General features: G+C 39.0%; 1 protein-coding gene across 1 annotated transcript; it reads right to left on the bottom strand.

Annotated features, from left to right (window-relative positions):
* Nucleotides 1-2,590: 2,590 nt before the first annotated feature.
* On the bottom strand, nucleotides 2,591-5,097 carry LOC140139995 (3-oxo-5-alpha-steroid 4-dehydrogenase 2-like). Its single transcript, XM_072161804.1, has 3 exons — nucleotides 4,995-5,097; nucleotides 3,106-3,256; nucleotides 2,591-2,701 (listed from the first exon to the last, which is right to left on the bottom strand). Exons 1-3 carry the CDS (start codon nucleotides 5,086-5,088, stop codon nucleotides 2,635-2,637), a joined length of 312 nt encoding a protein of 103 aa, XP_072017905.1. The 5' UTR covers nucleotides 5,089-5,097; the 3' UTR covers nucleotides 2,591-2,634.
* Between the last annotated feature and the right edge of the window lie 7,066 nt (nucleotides 5,098-12,163).

Genomic DNA, 12,163 nt, shown 5'->3' with positions numbered 1-12,163 from the left:
GGATAAAGGCCTTCCTCCCTGGTGTCTTATATCACAGGAGAAATGGGATAAAGGCCTTCCTCCCTGGTGGATAGTCATCTTATATCACAGGAGAAATGGGATAAAGGCCTTCCTCCCTGGTGGATAGTCATCTTATATCACAGGAGAAATGGGATAAAGGCCTTCCTCCCTGGTGGATAGTCATCTTATATCACAGGAGAAATGGGATAAAGGCCTTTCTCCCTGGTGGATAGTCATCTTATATCACAGGAGAAATGGGATAAAGGCCTTCCTCCCTGGTGGATAGTCATCTTATATCACAGGAGAAATGGGATAAAGGCCTTCCTCCCTGGTGGATAGTCATCTTACATCACAGGAGAAATGGGATAAAGACCTTCCTCTCTGGTGGATAGTCATCTTACATCACAGGAGAAATGGGATAAAGGCCTTCCTCCCTGGTGGATAGTCATCTTATATCACAGGAGAAACGGGATGAACGCCTTCCTCCCTGGTGGATAGTCATCTTACATCACAGGAGAAATGGGATAAAGGCCTTCCTCCCTGGTGGATAGTCATCTTATATCACAGGAGACACGGGAAGAACGCCTTCCTCCCTGATGGATAGTCATCTTATATCACAGGAGAAATGGGATAAAGGCCTTCCTCCCTGGTGGATAGTCATCTTATATAGTCAGGCCTTCCTCCCTGGTGTCTTATATCACAGGAGAAATGGGATAAAGGCCTTCCTCCCTGGTGGATAGTCATCTTATATCACAGGAGAAATGGGATAAAGGCCTTCCTCCCTGGTGTCTTATATCACAGGAGAAATGGGATAAAGGCCTTCCTCCCTGGTGGATAGTCATCTTATATCACAGGAGAAATGGGATAAAGGCCTTCCTCCCTGGTGGATAGTCATCTTATATCACAGGAGAAATGGGATAAAGGCCTTTCTCCCTGGTGGATAGTCATCTTATATCACAGGAGAAATGGGATAAAGGCCTTCCTCCCTGGTGGATAGTCATCTTATATCACAGGAGAAATGGGATAAAGGCCTTCCTCCCTGGTGGATAGTCATCTTACATCACAGGAGAAATGGGATAAAGACCTTCCTCTCTGGTGGATAGTCATCTTACATCACAGGAGAAATGGGATAAAGGCCTTCCTCCCTGGTGGATAGTCATCTTATATCACAGGAGAAACGGGATAAAGGCCTTCCTCCCTGGTGGATAGTCATCTTATATCACAGGAGAAATGGGATAAAGGCCTTCCTCCCTGGTGGATAGTCATCTTACATCACAGGAGAAATGGGATAAAGGCCTTCCTCTCTGGTGGATAGTCATCTTATATCACAGGAGAAATGGGATAAAGGCCTTCCTCCCTGGTGGATAGTCATCTTATATCACAGGAGAAATGGGATAAAGGCTTTCCTCCCTGGTGGATAGTCATCTTACATCACAGGAGAAATGGGATAAAGGCCTTCCTCCCTGGTGGATAGTCATCTTATATCACAGGAGAAATGGGATAAAGGCCTTCCTCCCTGGTGGATAGTCATCTTATATCACAGGAGAAATGGGATAAAGGCCTTCCTCCCTGGTGGATAGTCATCTTACATCACAGGAGAAATGGGATAAAGGCCTTCCTCCCTGGTGGATAGTCATCTTATATCACAGGAGAAACGGGATAAAGGCCTTCCTCCCTGGTGTCTTATATCACAGGAGAAATGGGATAAAGGCCTTCCTCCCTGGTGGATAGTCATCTTATATCACAGGAGAAATGGGATAAAGGCCTTCCTCCCTGGTGGATAGTCATCTTATATCACAGGAGAAATGGGATAAAGGCCTTCCTCCCTGGTGGATAGTCATCTTATATCACAGGAGAAATGGGATAAAGGCCTTCCTCCCTGGTTGATAGTCATCTTATATCACAGGAGAAATGGGATAAAGGCCTTCCTCCCTGGTGGATAGTCATCTTACATCACAGGAGAAATGGGATAAAGGCCTTCCTCCCTGGTGGATAGTCATCTTATATCACAGGAGAAACGGGATAAAGGCCTTCCTCCCTGGTGTCTTATATCACAGGAGAAATGGGATAAAGGCCTTCCTCCCTGGTGGATAGTCATCTTATATCACAGGAGAAATGGGATAAAGGCCTTCCTCCCTGGTGGATAGTCATCTTATATCACAGGAGAAATGGGATAAAGGCCTTCCTCCCTGGTGGATAGTCATCTTATATCACAGGAGAAATGGGATAAAGGCCTTCCTCCCTGGTGGATAGTCATCTTACATCACAGGAGAAATGGGATAAAGGCCTTCCTCTCTGGTGGATAGTCATCTTACATCACAGGAGAAATGGGATAAAGGCCTTCCTCCCTGGTGGATAGTCATCTTATATCACAGGAGAAATGGGATAAAGGCCTTCCTCCCTGGTGGATAGTCATCTTATATCACAGGAGAAATGGGATAAAGGCCTTCCTCCCTGGTGGATAGTCATCTTATATCACAGGAGAAATGGGATAAAGGCCTTCTTCCCTGGTGGATAGTCATCTTATATCACAGGAGAAATGGGATAAAGGCCTTCCTCCCTGGTGGATAGTCATCTTATATCACAGGAGAAATGGGATAAAGGCCTTCCTCCCTGGTGGATAGTCATCTTATATCACAGGAGAAATGGGATGAACGCTTTCCTCCCTGGTGGATAGTCTTCAAACTTCTCTTTGTAATATCTATCAAATAAGAAAACAATAAAATACATCAAAGTCTATTTTTGTGGGTATGCAGGACAAATATGACACTCTTGATTTGTTTCATTTCAGCTCGAGTTGTGAATGTTTCATTTAACATGTTTAAGCCGGGATTTAAGCTTCACAGTTCTCGATCGTGCAAAACAGTTGAAAATTTCCGTTTATTATACCCGTTTTTTTCCCAGTTATATGATGAAGTACACAACGTACACTTATTATGTAAAACAATTAAGATCAGGTGGTGGGATATAGCCTATACCAAACAGAACATGGCTCAACATGTCTTGGCTCGTAAGTTAAACATTCAAGACAAATTGCACATAAAAGACAGGACAGGTGTGCAGATTGGATAATATGAATGAAGCTCCTGGATGTTGTGTACTTACTTATGGTGATGGAAGGCCCGCGGTCCAATGATGCAAAGGGTTAAAATAGCAAAGGCCAATGCTGGTAGATTCCAACAAGCCACTGCATAGCCCATCCATTCTAATGATTCCCCAAAGAAATTGGCTCCAGATATGTAATCAAACATACCACCTTTAACGTGAAAAGAAAAAAAAAGGGTCATATTCATTTCTTTTTTTTTTCCATCCATATTACTTCACTACAATGAATCGATGGTGCGCTAGTCCCAAAATAAGGTTCGCTAGTTCGAAAAGAAGTTCGCTAGTCCGAAGCATAATAAAAGGTTTGCTAGACCGTAGGTTAGGTATAGAGGTTAGGGTTAAAAAATGGTTGAGGTTAGAATTGGGGTTAGGCTTTGGGTTAGGCTTAGGGTTTGGGTTAAAGTTAGGTACTAGCAAACTTTTTAGACTACCAAATCGATCAATCACACATTCAACCATTTCATTCAATTGACCTTTTCGGTAAATCCCATAAGCCTTTGCGAGTACACCTAAGAACTCGTCATTCTGCGTCACGCCGCTCCGCGCCGATGCGCACATCGTTTATCGAACATCGTTACTGCGCATTGCAAGTCGGCGTGACGTCAAATGACGAGTTCTCAGGTGTACTCGCAAAGGGTTATGGGATTTACCGAAAAGGTGAATTCATTTAATTGGCATCCAAGAGCACTGAATAGTCCATGATGGCCGACTTCATGGACATAGACTACAATCATAGTGACGCATTCGCCAACACTGATGAAGATGATATTGCAGCTTTTACATTCAACTGCCTAACGCTACCAGAGCGGTACCGGCACACAACTTTCTTATAATAATTTGATTTTCAATACAAGAGGTGGAAAGGCTAGGACATGCACAGTGTGTGGTATTTACTCTAGAAAACAACCGTATTCTTTGCTTCTGCAACAAAACATATTTTAGCAATGAAAACCTGATCAGTGATCCACAATGAACCTTATCCCTGTACCAACGTGGGGATCTCAGCAACACTACAAACTATAATGAAAGACAGAGATAAAAAGACTTTGCGTCTGACGTCATCTGTCAATCAAACTCGAGCACGGTTTGTTTACAAGTGTCGTGATGATATGAGTTGCTGAACACGGCCGTAAAACCGGGCGCCTTATTGTTAATTTTGCACCATCTCAAAAATTAGGTCTTAATAGTAGGAAACTTTCTTTTGCGAAGGCACCATGTCAACAATGCCTGGAAAAATTGCTTTTTGCCTGGTAAAAGTACGCAATTTTTCTCCATTTTTACCGCTATTCGTTTTCTCCGATCGGCACCAGATAAATCGACCTTCCTTGTACGCGCTATTAACCAATCAAGGATCGTTGAGAATTTGATTGACAGTGATACCTACAATCACATACTGCTTATACGGATAAGACCACATTATAGGAAACTCAGACTAAACCAATTCGGAATCATGAGAGCAAACAGTTAAACTATACGCCAGATTCTTGTACTTACAAGAATAATAGAGGCGATTCTGCAAGACATTAATATTTATTGCAGTAATGACATTTATTGACTTTAAGAAGGCGTTTGATACAATACTCGGAGACAAAATGGTCCAAATATCCACGACATGTGGATTACCTAACATAATTGTTAAAGCCATAAGACAGTACACGTTTGTTCGTTCGTTCGTTCGTTCGTTCGTTCGTTCGTTCGTCCGTTCGTCCGTCCGTTCGTTCATTCATTCATTCATTCATTCATTCATTCATCCATCCATCCATCCATCCATCCATCCATTCATTCATTCATTCATTCATTCATTCATTACACGTTCGCTTACTCACTTTTTTCTCTTTCGCTTTTACTATTGATTTTTCTGGAACTTTCTACGCGCGCTTTTAGCATACCTCTTGGTATTTTATAGCCGGTTTCTCCTGGTTTCCTCAAGTTTTTCAGTATTCTGTCTGAATGCATATTGATTGTCAGCCCAACAACATACATGGTACAACCTGCAATTGAAATACCGTGCATAATGTAAAACTATTTGAGCAGGCAAGGTTTATATCTGAATCATAATTATCATTAACAACGCCGCTGGCATCATCATCATCATCATCATCATCATCATCATCGTCATCATCATCATCATCATTATCATCATCATATTTAAATCGACAGTATCGTCGTCGCCATTATCATCGTCATCACATCATCATTATAATCAACGTCGTTGTTGTCGTCGTAATCATTATCTTCGTTGTAATCATTATCATCACCATCAGCAGCAGCAGCATCACCATCACCATCACCATCAACAGGCGCATTACAATTGACCACTCCGTTGCCGTTGGCGGCGTTTGGCTCTGCAATTCCAATTAGGCCGGAGTTAGCGAAGTGGAAAACTGAAAGCGAGGCCAAAGATGTAAATTACATACACATACGCCCAATTATGCCAAGTAACTGTAAGGACTATCTAGCTTAAACTTGGTACATATGGTCTCGCTTTCAGTTTTCCGCTTAGCTAACTCTGGCATAATTGGAGTCAGCAGAGCGAAACACCGCCAACGGCAGCGAAATACGAAAAAAAAAATGGATTACAGCATAGATTGTACACTTAAGGACGTAGACGTAGTGTACAAGCCCATTTATATTGATACAGTGTTCTCCTTACCTAAAAAGAGCTTTGGCGATGTATGGTAATTAGTCTCATATACAGCGAATTGTGTAAGGTACCGTCCTTGCATGTATCCATTATACATACAGAAGCATACGACAAATTTGAATATAAACACTGGTTCTGGTTTACCACGATGCAACAGGCTGAATATGAATGTTCTGGAAAAAAGTGCTAATTTGAGTAAACTATCTTTCTCGATGCCACTATGTCTCTGTCTGTCTGTCTGTCTGTCTGTCTGTTTTTTTCTCAGTATGTGTGATTTTACAGTGACTTCATATCAGAGGCATGAATGGGGCGTGGTGTCTGAGTGAGAATGTACCCCACAGATGTCGGATTTTGTTTTTCAAAATGATGCCCCATACAGCGTTTCACTCCAATATCTCCGTGTCAGAATTTGCCATGATAAGTAGGTCGAATCCAATAGTTCTTCAACAGCCACGCATGGTGAATTTGTTCCGCCGTGTTTGGTAGTTTCGAGAGAGGGGCTAATAGACTCAAGCTAAGTATTAAAAATATGACAGATTGGTACATGTCTTTCCCAATACGCATGCGCCGCGCTGACTTATCAGCTTAAAGGACTTATTTTTTACGTTCTGCGCATCTAATTACGCATCTTTCACGTCACCAACTCTAGAAATTTCGATTTTTTGGGCAGTTTGGGGTTTAAAGGTCCTAGCAGAAGCTTACTATATTCTTCCAACACACATATTCAACTGCAAGCCTCGCAATAGATTTTTACAGAAATCAAAAATAACGGGATATGTTCATAGTCGAGATGTAGTCATTCAATGAATGTCAATAGCAGATAGAAGTGGCGGTCACTCGGAATCATCTCAATGCAACTTTGTGGTCTAATAGTAGGGATGCCCACTCTCAATACAGTTTCCACTAGAACGATTTTTCATTTACTGTGTGCGTGCACTCACACACGTATTGTCTATGGAGAAACTGATCGATACAAGAAATCCCAGGCCTGTTAAATGGCGTACATACTTGTTTTGATCCAAATGTAGGCCTATATCAGGGTGTTTCAAGAAATTCCTGATTCCACCAGAAAACATTAACCAAACGTTTTCCTGTTTGGTCAGTAAATAGAGAGGACCTTCCTGCATGAAGAGATCAACTTTTTTTAATGAAAAATTTAATGAGATGAGAACTACAACAGGTTGAAGTGACACCATTCCGTGCATCATGTGTTCAAACGCAATTATCTCCGAATTTGGAGTGAATCAGACAAGCAAACTTACATACTCATAAAATTTAACTATTTATGAAGACAAAATGTGTAGGATGTTAAGAAATTTAAGAATGTTTAAGCCTACCGCGGCCCATCTCAAATCATGCACTTCCCCGTGCACTTCTCACTACCATGTCCATTTCATAGGGAGTATAAAAACCGGGGACCATCATGGCTTCCATGCACACACAGTGTATTGCTCAATGTAGTAAAGATAACCTTTGAGTTGGAGCAAATTTCTCAAAATTGGTAGTGATTAATGTTACCAAACTTATGCCATGATGAAATATAATAGTTTTTGAAGATAAAATGTGCTGACCTTAAAAGATTGAACAATGTTTAAGACTACCGCTTTTCATTTGAAATAATGCACTTATTGTTCATCTCCTCTATGGAGATATTTTCCATGGCGGCCATCTATGATCATGCTTGAGGTTTCACCAAACAAACCATGGGTTTTGAGGTCTTATATTTTTTGTTGTATGTCAACAAAATCGATTAAATTTTCAGGATGATCTTATTTTCATGTTGTTATAAGCAAATATAATGTTCCAGATAAGAAAAAGTACCTTAAAGTTGCACTTTCTGTTAGTATTCCTTTTTGGACTTTAACTTTTTAACATGTTCTAGCAGCCCTATATAAAACCGTGACACTCGAAAGGCCATATCTCTGGAATGAAACGTCCGATTAAGATTATTTAAACGCCAAAATGTTTCTTTCATCAATTCCCATCCAATAAGTTAGGTCTGAATCAATTTAAAAGTACTTCAATTTTTAGTGGACATGCCTACTAATAGTTAGGTATGTGCTCTTCTTGTCACTGAGCTGCCAATGATATGCAGACAATGAGACAATACAAGCTTACTGTCCCCTGCAACATTGACCCGGGAATTGTAAAGACATCTCTATGGCTAATTTATACTACATCGCTGAGCGATAGTGATTGATTTAGCCATTTTTTATCATATGGTTGTAAATTCAATATACAATGACTTTGCTTAAAGAGCGTTTAGAAATTGATATGAAACAAAACAAAACATTGCAACGCAGATATGTGATGTGAATAAGCAAAATCGGTCGGAAGTCAGGAATATTGATTTTGAGATAATTTATAATAAAACATAGGAAGTATTTCCATTTCTTTCCCAATGTTTTGGAAATTTCTTTAACTGCTCACATCTTTTGAAATGATAGTCCATCCTGAATGGGGGTTGCTGCTAAAATAGCTTTGCAAATGCTGTTGACAATCCTATAAGAAAATAAAAATTGAATATGTCTGACTTCAGATTGATTTTGCTTGATAACACCACATTTCCCGACTTATGCAAGATTGCATTCACATATGAGTCACTTGTCAGTAGATCATGTATTGGTACCCTCACTGCTTCACGATAGGTGATCCCCGGGGGGCGATTAGCTAGTAACTTTTGTCTTTTCTCCGACGCGTACGACTCTTTTCTATCTTCGCCAACACTTTGTGATTCATTTCCTTACTTACCTTTGAAAATAATGTAAAATCATCATTCCAACAAGCACATTATTTGCAATATTACTCAACTGAGCTGCCTCGGTGTAAAATACGCACCAAACAGGAATGGCGAACGACGGAAATTCCTGCAGGAACCACGCTAAGTTGCCATTGATAAAGATATCGCGTTTGGTTTTCGCGTATCGTCCATACTGCGCAGGTTTTCCCTTTATTAAAATGCGTAGAGTCATAATGGCCCAAACTATCATAGTATACGCCATGTATGTGATGATGTTTTCTTCATTTGGAAGAAAAGAGACGAGAAGTTAGTTGTTAGGTGCTGCTGTTGGTGGCGGTGTGTCGGTGCGTTTATGTTAATTACAAGCCAAGGTAAACTTGACATTACATTGTGTAATAACAACAGGCCAACGCGGGGCATTGAAAGTTCAAATTAATTCCACACGGTTCTTTAGCTGTATTCATTTTAGCTTCATTAAAGCGGAACTAATGAATGATATTGAAAAGGAAATGTTTTATTACGCCTGACTGAAGAGGTCACGTACAAGTTGAACGCCGTGCTCGGTGAAGTGAAGCGCTTGAACAGTAAATCCTAAAAAATAATATTATTGTCAATATTTCTAGTCATAAAGAATAGAACAAATCCAGAAATTCATATCAAACCTATGCAAACATGTTTTTGTGTCATGCTTCAACACAAGTTTTAACACTTTAGAGTGCACACCAGTAAATACAAGTCTCATTCACCATAGGAAGAAGAAAATCGATTTCAAACGAGGAAAAGTGCAATTGTGACTTAATGTAATACATTAGAAAAGGCTTAAAACCCAACTATTAGGCCCTGATTCATATTTAATCCTGGGAAATAGATTGTTCGTGAAAAATGAGCAGGATCCGTCTTTTTATGACGATTTGGCTAAACTTTCAAAATTCTGCAATGGATGTCTTCATCTGACCTTCGACTTGCAGAAAGGGTAAGTTTTGAAGAAAATGACGTTTTCCCGGACCCTGTTTGTACAGAAAGTCAATAGGGGCTATTTACTGGTGTGCACCCCTATGCATCATAATTCTTACTAGGCCCTAAGCCATTGAACATAGAGAATATGAAAAATGAGCTATCAAACATTATACTATCAAAAATATAGGGGCATATGAAATGTCTGAACCCTGAACTAAGAGTTAAAACAGGACACTGCAGGGAAATGCTTCTTGGACTTGAGACCAGCAGACCAGAGATTTGATGGAGACGTAGTACTTTATAGGAAACCTGACAGACAAGGATAATTATATAATATTGAATGGCTTTTGCTTTATACAAGAATAGCCTATATTGCACGAAATAGAAAAAATATTGCCTGAGTCGAAGACGAGTGCAATATTTTTCTATCGAGTGCAATTATATTCTTGTATCACACGAAAATAACCCATTCAATATTATTATTACTATTATTTATATCAGGCTTTCTCTCTGCGGTAAAATGAAAATTTAAGCTTACCTAGCCACCGGGCCTAACCAATGCTTATTGTAATTATGTAAGCTTACCTTTTGACCTTCTTGTTTTCTGCTCCTTCCTTCCCCAAAGACAAATTCGGAAAATATACAGGTTTCTTTGTAGATGTGCATTTCCTAGGTTACTCATCATCCAGAATTGCCGCAAATTAAGTTTGTGGTTTTACTTGTTTATAAAATCTCATGTGAGCCGGTACGGTGGCCGTGTTGTTGTATTGTGATGCGGGTTGGAGTCCCTCGGCCTCTCTCACGAACTATCAAGTTGAAGAACTAGTGGATTTAACCTACTATCATGGCAATTTCTGACACGAAGATATCGGGAGGATGACACTGCGTCCTGTGCACTTACGATGGTCATGCACTCAGATTTTAGATTGTTTTAAAAGTTTTATTAAGTACAAGACCCTTCTAAGTGCCACTTACGATGTAGTACGCTAAACCTAACCCTAACCCCAAAAATTCGGACTAGATCCCATGTATTTATGTTCATATGAAGACCTGAGCGCAAGAAGACCGTAAGTCCACTTGGCCTCTCAACATCTATATACTAAAGTTGCGTATAGTTTCGTATAGTTTGGTAATGTTTTATACATGTATTAAGGCGATTTAATACCCTGATTTTCATCAGTACCCATCTTCTTTTTTTTATTGCAAATTAATAAAGTACATTTATATGTTCATCATCTCATGTCCTGAACTTATAAAATATCTCTACATACAAAGTGGTATTAAACCATTTTAGAAAATCATTTTAGCCCTATATATTTTTTTGTTTACTGTATCCTGGTAACTGAGATGTGTGTTTCATAACAAACCATAATATATTCTATTGAACATGTCCAAGTAGAATACATGAATAGAATACATTAAATCCTTTGTTATACTATCTATAGAAATATACTCACTGATTATAACACTGAATAAATTAAATAGGCCTAAATAATCTCTTCCACATAGACAATTAATACTACACCATGTATGTATCTTCTATAATATGTTGTTAGGAAAAGAGATTAAAAAAGGCTATAAGGTCATCAAAGGTCAGGTTATAGGTCAATTGGTTCAGGTCAAATTCAGGCATCAATTTTGAATACATGTGATAGTCTGTGATATCATACATGTCATAATGAGGCATCAATTTTGATATTTTGTCTGTTACTGGATATATAATGGAAATGTGTGAGTTGGATATACTAAAATACCATGGGATGTAAATGGTGAGTACAATTTAGATTGCCTAGTTGAGTTGGATTGGGCAAATAAATATAAAATAGTTACCAAAATCACAAAAATGAAGCTTACGGAAAACTACCTAATATGGTGGTATAGGTGACAAACAATACAATCTTTTTCAACATTGCTGTAGTTTGGTTGTGGTAACCTGTTACCTATGGCTTAATTAAGTTTCAGTGACATAGTGTTGCAAGTTCAAAATACAAAATATAGCTCGACATTGAAAATAGAAGCATTTTAACCGGTTCGTTTTTTGATAGTTGTGGAGCACCAAGTTCATGAAGTCATAAAAGAAATCAGGGACCACTTATTCCCATTTTACATATCAACATTATTTCCCTAATGTGTTAGCAACACATATCCAAAATTTTAACGAAATCCGTTGATAGTAAGCTTTCCAAAATGAAGTGAATTTAAATCATCAGTGATGTACCTCCTTTTTGGCTTCTATCTTCAAAAGCATGTAAGCTACATTGATACCGATGCCACCAATAAAACAAGAAGATTTGCCCCTTTATTTTGCATACCACTTTGTCCAATTTTTTTTGTAATTTCTTCACAAAATGCAAAAAATGCAAAAAAATCAATGGGTGTAGTACCCCTTAAACATTATAAAACCCTAAGAAACTATAAGTAACTTTAGTGTATACATGTTGAGGGGCCAAGTGGACTTACGATCTTCTTGCGCCCAGGTCTTCATATGCAGATCAATGTCAAATCGTACTATACTTTTTTATATTTTTTCAAATGTTGTTAAATTATAAAACAGTGTGTTTTGTTGTGCATTCTGAAATCGTATACTAGTACTCGTACGCATTATAATCGTGAAACCGTAGTATGACCTGAGGGTCGGCATATACTGAATATTCATTGAATAAAATTGAATCCCATGCACATCAATTCAAAGGTACAACCTTTTTAGATACTGGTTA

The sequence above is a fragment of the Amphiura filiformis genome, chromosome 18 (genome assembly GCF_039555335.1).
Source record: "Amphiura filiformis chromosome 18, Afil_fr2py, whole genome shotgun sequence".
Classification (NCBI taxonomy): domain Eukaryota; kingdom Metazoa; phylum Echinodermata; class Ophiuroidea; order Amphilepidida; family Amphiuridae; genus Amphiura; species Amphiura filiformis.
Note: the sequence above shows the minus strand (reverse complement) of the source record. Positions and strands in the feature narration are given on the sequence as shown.